Here is a 13,094-nt window from a genome sequence, read left to right on the forward strand (position 1 = left end):
ATCCAGCTTTATAAAATATTGATCATAGCTGTTCAAACACATAAATATGAGAATGATATCCATCTCTCAGTTGCAAGTCAAATACTCCTTGATGCAAATATATCTGTCTCCAATGTCACTTATTAACCTTAAAATATTTTTTCTTTCATAAAAAACATCATATCAGGGATATTATCAAGAACTATTCAAGTATTTTGACCTCTTTATTCTGAAGTGCATCTATGACACTCAGTTTCAAAACAAAGCCACTGCAAAACAAATCCATTTGCCTCAGAAAGGCAAGATACATCTTGATCTCAATTATTCAGGATCATTCAAAAAGAATCAAAGCAAACTATCTGACTCATCTGGCTTTCCTTTCAAGCACGATATCAAAGAGCACGTCCTGTTTATTGATATTCAGCTCTTTAATGCTCATCTCCTCCTTGAGAACGTCTTTGAAGTCGTCTCAACTCTGAACAGGTGACCTAATACGGCCCCATGAGGCAGCTGCAGCAATACTGGCAGAGGTTAAACAATGTACGGATGCAAATATTTGCCTGGCCTGTTGTCATATGATTCATAAAGATTCAGCAAATGTTTAGTTCAGTTTTCTGAATTTACTGCATAAAGTGACCTGGTCTGTGTGTATTCCAGAAATCAAATCTAATGTGTGTCCAACAGCCAGATCATGTCCCTGGTCCTGCCTCTGTTCTTTGTGACTGGCAAAATAGTATAAATGATATCTTACCCGGTTCCCTTTGAGTCCTTGTGGTCCTACTAAACCCTGCAAGAAGGAATACGAATATCATTAGAAGGTGCATATATCTGCTAAACTACAAGTATTCTAGTTCACTGTCTTAGGCCATGTTCAATCTGACATTATTACTGTGTCAAAAATAGTGTCCTCATTCATTTCAATAGCAGAAAAAACACAGGTTAGTCCAGAAAGAAAGATGAACCTGCTCAACTTTTGCCACAATGCAATGTGACATCAGCAACAACCTGCATTCATCTGTCAAATCATTAGTGTATATTACTTTGTAGTGCAATTCAATCAGAGGTGTGGACTCGATGACTTAAGATTTGACAGACTTGCAACTCAACTTGGACGTTAAACCAGCAACTTGTGACTTCACTTGGACTTGAGCCTTTTGACTTAAAAATACTTGATACCCTCCCCACAAACCAAGAGATTTAAAAGTCTGTCATTTAAAAGGTGTGAATCATTAATCAAAACATTTCTTGTCATTTAACACGTTAACACTATTCATTCTCAGCAAGTCAGCGCCAGATCCTCTTTGTTTGATCCAGTCTGAGAGCATCCAATCAAGTTGCAGGAGAGAACCATGAAGAACTGATGTTTCATTGCTGAGCTCCGTTTGGACAGAATGATGTCAAAGATGATTTCCTTTGCATACAAAAACTATGCAGTCATCAACAACAAATGAATTGCAGTATACGAAACGTGCGGGTTGAAAATTACACACGGAGATGCAACAACTTCCAACTTTGTTTGGCACTTAAAAGTGTACACATAACGTTAAGTCAAGGCTCTGTTGTTGGGATGTGGTACATGAGTGCAAAGACCTGAAACTGACTTGTGACCTTAGAATTGTACTTAAGTGTAGTAGGGGAGAGTCACCACAATTATAACATTTTCACTTCTTTACACTATTACTCAGAGTTTTTCTTTTTTATCTGCATTAGTAATATTTTCAGGCAAACGACCTAAATGTGTTTGCTATCCTAAACCACTTAAAGTTTTCCAATAGAGAAAACAAGTCGCACCGTCAGTCACAGTGTGAGCTATGGATGTAATGGCTAAAAAATAGCATTAAACAAACATTTTTATGGCCAATCAACAATATTTCAGTCAAGCAACAGTTTTGCATTGATTTGATACCGAGGATGTGCTCAGATAATGTATAAAGCATACTGGTATTATTAAAACTTAGCAGGCACATTCATGTCCATCATTGTTGGAAGTACATTGATTACATGCACATAATTTGCAAATTTGATTTATGGAACCTAAATGTGACTGAACACAGAGCAGCCTATGGACTGGTTGCACAACAAACATTTTGACTTGTCAGAGCAGGATAAGCACAGGTGGACTTAATCATAGTAATCCCAGCTCAGTTCTAAGAAGTGTCCCAGAGACAGTGACACTGAACCAGCATGCACAATAGCAGGGCGTCCCCTGAGTGGCATGCAGCAATCATTAATACACCTGTGAGTTTTCTGGTATGACATGTCACAATTACTGCTGTGCAACTAGTCCACTGGCCTATGCAATGCATGGATTTTGGGAAGGCTCTGTGTAATAATGGGATAATAACGTGTTACAAATAAGCGGCTGGTCACGTGCGTCTTTTGGTGTTTCTTACAGACCAGACTCTAGCAATGGATAACATATGAAAACTATAACTGATGAAGAACAGATACTTGCAGACAATGTGTGAATGCTGTGATCAATGAGCAATAACTGCTTGTGTGATGGAATCAAAATTGAACTGCAGACTTACAGGGATGCCTTGAGGCCCAATTGGTCCTGGTAATCCTGCATCTCCCTTTTCACCCTAGTGAAAACAGACAAGAGTGTAAATTCTCCTTAAACTATATATTTATGTTAGAATAAAAACCTAATTAAAACACACACAAAAATACACACATATACAGAGATACCCACTCTCTCTCCCTTTGGTCCTGCTGGCCCTGGGACACCTGCTGGTCCTATTAGACCCTTTAAAACAGAAAGGGGAAAATAAATCCACTTTAGTAGATACAAAGAGAATAGTACTAAAGAAAATATCATCATTAAATGTTTCAAATCAGTAAATCAACAAGCCTTCTGTTGAGCATGAATACATGTCATGAAAGATAATATTATAGATCATTTAGACCAAAGTTCTGTTACTAATTTTGAGTGACATAGAAGGTGTAGGTCATTTTTCTGTCCTGGTACCTTCAGCATCAACACAACAAGCTTGTTGAAGCACTGTCCAAACTGTTAAAAAGGAGGGAAATGAATAAAATGTCAACAGCTGCAGTCCTCTGTCTTGAGTAGCAGTCAGGATTGGAGAAGAAGACCTTGCATCTCAGGCATATCCAGTATTGAATGCAGCTGTCATATGCACTGTTTGACATGTCAACATGCAGCACGGGCACCTCTGCATGCTCCTTTTGGATAGTTCTTTGCAGCCCACTGCCGATACAGGATCATGAGGCAGGAAACTGTTGAGGCAGGGTTGAGGACTGAGGATTTACACTGGTATGGTGTCCAGTCTCAGATAACACCAGGCAACATTCCACTTCAGTGGCCCAAGATAGTGGCTGGGAGATAATGGTCACTTTAAAGACTAGTGGCCATGGTTGCATATGATTTCTTTGTTTGTATGTATTATAATATTTCCTCATAAACAAAAATTACAGTTGTATGGTGCTCAGATGGTAAACACTAAAATAAAAAAACAATATAAAGGAAGGTCACCCCCCCCCCCCCCAAAAAAAAAAAACAAAAAAAACAGTGACAATTCATTTAAAGGAAAATTTAGCAGAGTATAGATTTCCACAGTATTAATTCATTGGCACAAAAAAAGAGTCACACTTATGAAAGTCCAATCTGCTCTACTTTGTTTCTTTGATTGGTGCACTGTCAATAAAACTCAACACTTGTTACACATTTTTTGGAGTCAGTCCTCACCAGAAATATGTTCACCTGAGTTCTTTAATGTTTTAAGTTACTTAAATTACAATATGTAACATATGTACACTGTGTAATTTAGGTAGCATTGTTAGGGTAGAAGGGTACAAGTACTGGCTGATATACCAACCAGGCCTTGACAGATCATGTCTGGTTGTCATAGAATGCCTCATTTATGTGCTTTGAACTGTTATTCTTTGCTTAATTTCAAAGTTAGAATTAAAAAAAAAAAAATATGATTGCTGTATGGGTTGTGGTCCTTACATGAGCCAATACAAACCATGTGGGCATAAGGGTATTATATACTGTGTAGAGTTGCCATGTTTGCAATGAAAGTAGATTCCTCATCCCAGTGCATCCTCAGAACCCAACCCTGAACAGTCTTGTCCTCACAGAGCTACTTCAGGAAAGAAAAAGAGACAGGACGAGCATGGGAAGCAGGAAAGCAAGCGGACAGGACAAGCAGACATGGCAGACATTAAGCAAGCGGCAGCAGCAGGGGGTTGGAGGAGGAGGAGGAAGAGGAGGAAAAGGGTGAGGGGACCGGAGCAGGACTTGCACCACTCACCACTGGACCCGGTCTGCCGTCTAACCCATGAGCCCCCTGTATAGCGTTGTACATAGTTAGAGAGCAGAGATGATGGTGGAGATGGTGGGAGGAAGGGGGGGTTGGGGTTGGGATGGGGAGGTGGGGGTGGGGGGGGTGAGTGAAGCTGTGACTCAGGTGACTTAAAACACATATTCAGATGATGACAAATGACAGGTGATGGAAGTGGCGGAGGTGAAGGTAAAGTGAGTGACAGTAATTGTGAGTAACTGCTTCTACTGATCATGGTGGATGATGACATCAAGTTTACAGGTTCTCAGTGGAACAACCTGGGTAGGTTCTTGATAAAACCCTTAGAATATAAAATGGATCTCTGTAGACCCTCCCGAGTGGGTTCTTGAAACCTTTCACAGATGGTTCTAGGTGTAACCCTTTATGTTGGGTTTTCGGTAGAGCTTTCTTAAGGGTTCCAAGTGAAACCTTTACAAAAGGTCTTGATAGAACCAAAAAGGGTTCTCCTATTTGGACAAGATGAAGAACACTTTATGGCTCTAGTTAGCACCTTTATTTCTAACAGTGTACTGTAAAGTTTAATTTTCATTCAAGACTCAGTAATTTTTTGACAATATAGTTTTTAGCAAATTTTACTCAAACAATATGCATGTCTGTGAAGGTTCTCAGTCATCCAAGTCATGGTATTTGTAGCAACGGTTGTCGTAGGCAAGTGGACTTCAACTGGAGTTCATCCAAACTGAAACGTCTTCAAGAACTCTATCAAGTCCAGTTGCATACGACAACAATTGCTATGCAAACAATATGTTCTATTTACTATGAAGTCTGACTTCCTCACCGAAAACCAGTGGCTTCAGCCATTTGTTCGAGGCTCACAATCTTGTTTGTCCAGAGCTTTCATTTACATCTCATGGTCTTTATCAGCTAGGATTCTAGAGCAAACTTTTTCCAGTGATGTTAACCATGAGATGCAGCTCAAAGCTTTTAAAAAAAATCTAATTTGTGTTTGGTTTGTGTTGTCAAATTGGTGAATGTGTGTCTAAATTTGCTTTTGTTCTATTTATTTGCAGTAAAATGCTGGCTATGTGCTTTACAGTTCCATCAAATCAAATTAATTAAGCAAACCCACATCTGTTGAGATGATTTCAAAGCCCAAGAGACAAACTGATGAATATATGGTCATAGAAGTCATGGTTATTTCCTGAAAGTGACCGTAGTGTAAACCAAGAACAAAGAACAGGAACCCAAAGTGAAGAGAATAAAATGAAATAAGGTAAAAGTCCAAAAGTAAATGCTTAGATTTATAGTGTAATGTTAGTCATTTACGTCCTTTGACACAATCCGCCCTTCCATGCAATATTTTAACAGGATTATGACAACATAAAGGCAACATCTGAGACACTGAGAAACATCAGTCAGTAACAACTACAATATGGATTTTAAGGATTTTTAATATGGGTTTTTAAGGCTGATATAGTAATAATAGCATAATGTAATGCTAACATTTCTGTTCTGAAGCAGTGATATAATCCCAAAAATAATCAAGACTAAATAAGACAACAGGATAGGACACAAAAAAAGATAGAAGACAGAATTCTGAATGGACAGGAAGTCTGGAGTACTTACAGGAAGTCCAAGATGGCCTCTGTCTCCCTTGTCGCCTTTCTGACCAGTCGCTCCCTTTTCTCCTCTGATGCCTATGCCTGGTTCTCCCTGAGAGAGATGGTTAGATAAAATTGCATCCTTACACTTCGAAGGATAGAATGGCTCTGAGGGCAGATACTAATCTATAAATATAATATCTCACCTTAGGCCCCGAAGATCCTTGAGATCCCTGGATAGAACAAAAACAGTTATTAATGACACAATACTTACAGTATCATAGACCATTGAATTGTTTCAGAGCACCTTGCACCTACATCATGTATGTATCATTAATTTCCCACAACAGTACATACTGTATCCCAGTTGTTGTCACTGTATATCACTGCTGAACGTTTGAGTCATGCCGAGAAATAAATTGTAAAAATACATGTTGGACATGTTTGATCAGCTTCTATTAGTGGGGCTTTGGTTCATAAACAATTCATTATTATATTTATTTAAAAAAAAAAATTTTCATTGAGAAATGACTATTAATTGCTGAAAATCATTTTTTAATCCCTTTTGTTAAAGGTATATAAATAACAAAGATTGTAGAACTTCCTTATATGCAGATGATATCATACTATTATACCTAGTTAATGTAGCATGATCATCATTTATGACTCACTAAATTAATGAACCCTTTAAGTAGTGAAATAAACTGTAGCAAATCATATATTATGGAAATCAGCCAATACAGGAAGTATTATTCTTACTGCACACATTTCATTGTGTTATTTTTCTTCATTAAAGGTTACACTCATAGTTCTGCCACAGGTGTTTTCACTTATTTCACCTGATTAGACCTCATCTCAGAACTGTGTAGGCAGGTTGTGCTTGACTGAAAACCCCTTGACAATCTTGTTACACTTATAGCCGCATACCTCACACCACCTTATGGTGCAACATTTAATACTTTTTCATTCTTATTGGTCCACTTGTTCTTCATCTACTTTAAGTGTGAATAAGTCTTTAGATCAGGGGTTAAATGGTATATTTGACTCACTGCTGGGCCAACTGGTCCTGGAGGTCCCGGGGGCCCTGGAGGACCATAGATCTAAACACAGGAACAAGGACAAACACAAGAAACAGGTTTCAATTAATAAAATATTGCCCATAAAATATGTGCTCTATTTACCATGAACTGCACCAAAATTACCTGAGGGTTAATGAATGACACTTACCATTTCTGACCTTCCTCCTTCTCCATTTTCACCTTTAGGACCCTGTGACAATAAGTGACAAAGACACAAAAGGACACAAAGTTGACAATATATTCTTTGGTCAGACACCTTATAAAGTGAAGGAAAAATGAAGACACAACACTTTTTCACACAGCACTTAAGGGTGAATACAAAATGTATTCAAGTGTTCCCCCTTTGCCAAGTCAGACACTGCATCCAGAGAGATGCAGCCTGAGGGGCACTATTGCGTACCATTGCACCAGGTAATCCAATAGGGCCAGGGGCCCCTGTAGCCCCCTTTTCACCCGTAGGGCCATCTAAACCCTACAGAACAAGGAAGGGGAGAAATTCAGGGACTAATGAATTGGTCTTCATGTTAGAAACAAAGCATAAAAGACAAATGAGATCATTTTGTTTCTTATACAATCTTAGTATTCATTACCAATCAACAACAGGGGCAATATACTTCTGTCAATTGTTTTCTTCTTTTCTTTGTATTTGAAATGAAAAATGTGTCAGCAATGTCATTTTTTAGTTTTTAGTGCTGTTGGTCCATAAGTAAAGGCCTTCATTTTTACCTGCATGTGGTTTATAAAAATTAACTAAAGGCTCCTCCTATATGAGATGAATGTTCAGTTTTTCATACGTTGACCTGCTTACAAGCCCCAGCTGCTAGTTCTGGGGCTAACTCCAAATGTGGAGAAGAATCCTGCAACTGTATCCAGGCCTTACCTTCAACAGCAACTGATGACACCACTGATGACTAATTCTATTGGAACATGTTACCTGTTGTTACACTGTTTCTCCTTTTGGACATACATTTGAAAAACTCACGATAGCTAGCTCAGTGATGCTAACGTTTGGAGAAGGAGGAAACCATTAATCACCATCAGTTCCATTACATATCAAGAGAAAGGCAGACATCTCTAAGGCCAAAATCTCCAAAACTCTGCAACTCACACCAAAATAATCTGTATACATAAACAGAACTACAGGAAAGCATATAAATTGCAAGTAAGACTAGTCCATAAAACTTGCTAACATGTTCATACAGTCTGCAACTTGAACTGAACTAAAAAATTGAGTATCCACCTGATAACAATAGAGCGTTTAATTAATTTCATACAGTATATACAGTACAAAGGCATTCGCTGACTGCCTGTTGTGTTTCATGTGTTTTCATTTCAAATACAATTAAAACATTTGACCACATGGCAGCCACCAATGCAACTTTGTGGACATCTATTTTTAACAACCCAATATGCATATTGTGCATATTATCTTAGCTGTGCAGAGATCTGTAGTCACATCTCAAAAACAAACAAGCAAACAAACAAAACAAGATATATAAGAAGAGCAAAAACATGTCTTACGCAGGGACATGCACAGGTTTAACAGTGTTTACTGTAGGCTCTTGAAGTAACACAGGGCTGCAAATAGAACAGCTCTTTATATGGGGGCACATTTGGCATTCCATGCCGCAGTGAATTAAAAGTTAAACTCAGTGTCATTCCCGGGGTCTCTTCCAAGCCAGTGAGTCTCTAATTAGATAATAAGAGGGCAGCTGGAAAAACCAAGGCCTTCCCTCTGGATAATGACAGATGTGGGACTCTGGCTTTGGTCAGGGAACCCTAGGCAATGATGTGATGTGGTGTGGTGTGTGCTTAGCTCAGTCACTCACAGGTGATCCAGATGGACCCATGTCTCCCTTGTCTCCCTTGGGTCCTGGGAAGCCCATGACGCCACCCTCCCCTCTGGGACCTTCAGGACCAGCTGGGCCTGTGGGACCAGGCTCTCCAGGCTTCCCTCTGGGTCCCTGAAAACACAACAATTCTTTATTGTATCTGAAAGAAACTACATTAAGACATATTTTTCAAAAGATCTGAAATGGGGACGTGTCATCACACTTAATATACTTTTAAGATTCTTTGTTGTCCTTAAAACGAATAAATAGCCTGGTTAGTAATATGAAGTACTTATAATTAAGTACTAATAATTAAGTATTACCTTTTCTCCATCCAGTCCAGGAGCCCCAGGTAGACCCACTTCACCCTGAGGATACATCAAGGCTGGATTACTAACTGGACAAAGCTGGCAACTGCCCTGGGGCCAAGACCCAGATCAAGTGGCCAGTAGCCATTCAAACTTTTCTACCTTTCTCTTTAAAATTTTTATTTTTTCATTATACTGCTAAAACACATATGACACAAAATACACTTGTTGGCATTGGTGTGTTGAGCTCTTGAGTGCTTCTAAATTGCAGATAACCTTCGACTCAAAACTGTGCCTGAACGCATCCTGTGCCAACCCAGTGTCATGGAATTTACACCAACATGATACAATATGAACTACGGCAGGGGTGCTATGTGGATACCTATTTTGAAAACCTGTATTATTTCAGTTTTTGTCATCTTTGAAATCCAATGTGAAATGAAATATTACATGTTAACTGTCATTCTAAAATGCCTCCTACCTTGGCACCAGGGATTCCAGGGGGGCCTGGAGGTCCAGGTAATCCAGGGGGGCCCTTGAAGGAGAGGAGAACATGTCACTGAACAGAAGTGTAAAAAGTACTGTGTTTGCAAAAGCTGTGATAAACCCAAAGTACTTACCATCAGGGGTATGTTGCGAATATCCTGTGGAGGAATATTAAAGGTTAACAATTCTCTATTTTATTCTTTTGTTTTTTACATTTAAGAAAATGGCAACTCAATAAGACTGACTTACATTTTCATTGTTGAGAATTTCAGCCTTTCCTGGCTCCCCAGTTGGGCCTGGTGAACCCTGTATTGTGAAAAGATCGTTTGTAAACTTCATCATATAAATCAAGACCATACAATTGACATTTTGTGACCTATATGTCAGCATTTGCAACATGTTGTTATGAGTCTGCCAGTCATGACTTACCCTTGGTCCAGCTGGGCCTTCAGGGCCTGCTTCCCCCTAAAGGTTAAATGAAGGTATAACAGTTAAATTCTCCAAAAACATTCTCAACTTGTGTTTGTACTAGGAAAGCTACACAATATGATTAGGGCCACATATGAATAATTTATTTGAGTAACTAAAACCTATTGCTAGTGCACCATGCACATCAAAACAGCCACCCCTATAAATTTTTATGGACAGCCCCACACTGGTGGTGGCCAGGCATGTGCCTGTGCAGCACCTTGCAGCACTTCACCCCACTGTCCTATCTCCAGCATTAACATGCCTGAAAAAGAACATTTTTTTCCCTTCAGAGAAACAGGTTTTTTGTACTTCAATACAATGTTGGCCTGACTACAGACATTATTTACTAGTATGTTACATGTTATTAAATGTAGTTTTAACTCCACCTGTGCTCCAGCTCCACTCTCTGCTCATAGCCTGTAGCTGCACCGGTGGTGTATTTATGTTTCAGAATTGTGAGAATTAAGAGGTCAGAGTTCAGTCTCAGAATTCAAGAATTCTTTTCTGACTTTATTAATTCTGACTACAGTCAGAATTCTGACAATAAGGACAGAATTCTGCGTTCAGTCTCAGAATTCTGACTTTAAACTTAGAACTCTTCCGTAGAAAGCAGTGTTCTCTTTTAAGTCCTGCCAGAAGTCCATTCATTCTGTCTTTTCTTACCTTCTCTCCCTGGTCGCCTCTGTCACCCTGTAAGAGGAGTAGCAGGCAGTGATTTGCATGTGTTTTTGTTGAAGTGCTACTCTATACTCAGGATAGATGTGTTGCTGTACATGTATGTGCCAGGTATCTATCCACTGATCAAACTATTCCTCTTTACCTTGGCTCCCATTAGGCCTGGCAGTCCTGGTGAACCTGGTTCTCCTTTAATTCCCTGGGCCGCAGTACTTGGTTCTCCCCTCTCACCCTGCCGTACAGAGAGAACAAAGTCAGATAAGAACAGCAACAAAGCAAAAGTGTAATCCTCAATAAAACTCAGATGAACATGCTACCTTTAAACCATGTATTTTACATGTACATTTCATCATTGACATTGAATGATTAATTAAGAGCCTCATATATCTGCATAAAAGCATCAGTTATACTCATAAAAAGTTATTCTAATGCACTGCTTTAGGTTTATATTTTTCACACAATAGAACGTAGCAGCAGTGAATCACATGGAGTGCCATAACAGTTTGATTAAAAAGTCTTGACTTTTTTTTCCACAGCTTTCATCTGCATCACACAGTCATCATCAGTGGATTAAGTTTGCTCAGTTGACATGGGGATGGCTCAGTTGTCATCATCTACAGCTATGTATGCAATTTTGGTTAGGTGGTTGTACATGGTAATTATATGGAGGGAGATGGTACTGTAAAGACTTCTGTTCTGTGTTTCAACTGTTCTTTCAGTCTCTCCTTGTTGTTTCACTGCTGTAGACACAGATGATGCCACACACCACTTTCTTTCAGGTAGGGTCCTGTCTTTTGGAAGTAAAAGCCAAGAGGCTTGAGGTGCTTATGATAAGGTCATTTGATATTAGTCCTAATACAGGGAAATTTGCAAAGGTGTTTTGTAGTCAAGTTGACAATTGTAACTTGTAGACTCTGACTAGCTATTCTGACAGTCCATCCATGTGAGGGTTACCCACTGGGATGCTTTCAGTGGTCCCTGTTGAGTTAGCAGCATCTGTCTTGGTCTTAAATCATGTTGGATCTCTCATCATCCACTCCTTGTTGGCCTGGAGTGCCCCCTTGAGCTGTTGTACCTCCTGTTCTCTATCCTCCTCCTCCTCACTGATAAGACATGTTCTGTCTGTCTGTGGAATGATCTTCAAAATGGACGAGTGCTTGTTGAAAAAAAGTGTCTTGCCATCTCCATGCCAACTGAGCACACTCAAGCCGCTAATGGAGACTCTGAGATGTAGCTGTGGAAAGCTCTAGAAAAAAGCAAGCTAGTAAGAGGACTTCAGTTAAGATTATTTTGCCAGATAGCATTCCTGTACATTCCCATGGACACACATAGCATCTAAGAATGGTTTCTCACAAGCCATTCTTATTTGATTTAGAATGAATCAAAGAATGCATGTATAAATATTATTAGAAGTGACTGACAAGTGGTATGGTAGGGTTTGTACAGTACAACAATTACATATATGCAAAAATCACAGAACTCCAACAAACACCAAGTGAAGCACAGTGGAACTAACATCACATAAAGATGAAACAAAACACATTAAGACTTTTTGAACTTTGGCCACAAACACTGATGTAATGACCATGTGACTTTGCAGACATCCAGTTATGAGAGGAATAAGGATGACTGACAGAAGCACAACCAAACAGTTAGGATGCTCATTCCATTCCAGGCCTACCCTGTAGCCCCTCTTGCCAGGGATGCCAGGGGTACCAGGGATGCCAGCCTGGCCCTTTGCAGTGGAAGAAAGACATTCATGACTGATTGGGTATTCAATAACTGCCACAGACACTGATCAGAAAATTACTTGACTTTTAAACCAGGAGCACCTGGAAACACCTGTTAATGCATACAGTGACCATGATGGTATATACTGTATGTCAACGGCAGTAGAACAGAAAGAAAATGAAAACAGCTGCTGCAGAGTTGCTTCAGTGTTGAAAAACACATGCAGACACATCCAGAAAGCAATTATTCATGCAGTTACGTGGATCGCCAAGGGCCCCAAGGGGTCTGGGAGCTAGTGCCTGAGCCACTGTGTGAAGTAACAATAATATTTCTTGTTGGAGATACACTAAACAACCACAAATACACACAAAGCAACTACAAAGAGATATAGATCAACCACAAAGAGACACAAAACAGCTCCAAAGAGGTACAAAGCAACTGCAAAGACACATAAAACAACCTCAAAGAGGCACAAAAAGAACACAGAGAAATACAAAACAACTACAAAGAGGCACAAAAGAACCACAAAATGATATGCAGCAACTACGAAGACACTAAACAAACACAAAGAGACACAAAAAAAACTTCAGAGATACAACGCAAACCACAAAGAGATATAAAACAACCTCAGAGGCAGAAAAGACACAAAATGATGACAAATAAA

At 39.4% G+C, this 13,094-nt stretch overlaps 1 protein-coding gene across 1 annotated transcript in view; it reads right to left on the reverse strand.

Annotated features, from left to right (window-relative positions):
* col13a1 (collagen, type XIII, alpha 1) overlaps nt 1–13,094 on the reverse strand; it is a 70,185-nt gene that overhangs the window by 7,408 nt on the left and 49,683 nt on the right. Inside the window, exons 19-36 of the mRNA XM_084736599.1 lie at nt 12,381–12,434; nt 10,845–10,931; nt 10,688–10,714; nt 9,983–10,018; nt 9,803–9,859; nt 9,688–9,711; nt 9,549–9,602; nt 9,083–9,127; nt 8,757–8,891; nt 7,328–7,399; nt 7,076–7,117; nt 6,898–6,948; nt 6,055–6,081; nt 5,874–5,960; nt 4,257–4,292; nt 2,675–2,728; nt 2,511–2,564; nt 731–766 (exon numbers count right to left, since the gene is read on the reverse strand). Coding sequence (XP_084592725.1) covers nt 731–766; nt 2,511–2,564; nt 2,675–2,728; nt 4,257–4,292; nt 5,874–5,960; nt 6,055–6,081; nt 6,898–6,948; nt 7,076–7,117; nt 7,328–7,399; nt 8,757–8,891; nt 9,083–9,127; nt 9,549–9,602; nt 9,688–9,711; nt 9,803–9,859; nt 9,983–10,018; nt 10,688–10,714; nt 10,845–10,931; nt 12,381–12,434 — 978 coding nt within the window. The remainder of the gene's footprint in view (nt 1–730; nt 767–2,510; nt 2,565–2,674; nt 2,729–4,256; nt 4,293–5,873; nt 5,961–6,054; nt 6,082–6,897; nt 6,949–7,075; nt 7,118–7,327; nt 7,400–8,756; nt 8,892–9,082; nt 9,128–9,548; nt 9,603–9,687; nt 9,712–9,802; nt 9,860–9,982; nt 10,019–10,687; nt 10,715–10,844; nt 10,932–12,380; nt 12,435–13,094) is intronic.

This window comes from Lutjanus erythropterus, chromosome 14 (assembly GCF_056507025.1).
Source record: "Lutjanus erythropterus isolate fLutEry1 chromosome 14, fLutEry1.hap2, whole genome shotgun sequence".
Classification (NCBI taxonomy): domain Eukaryota; kingdom Metazoa; phylum Chordata; class Actinopteri; order Lutjaniformes; family Lutjanidae; genus Lutjanus; species Lutjanus erythropterus.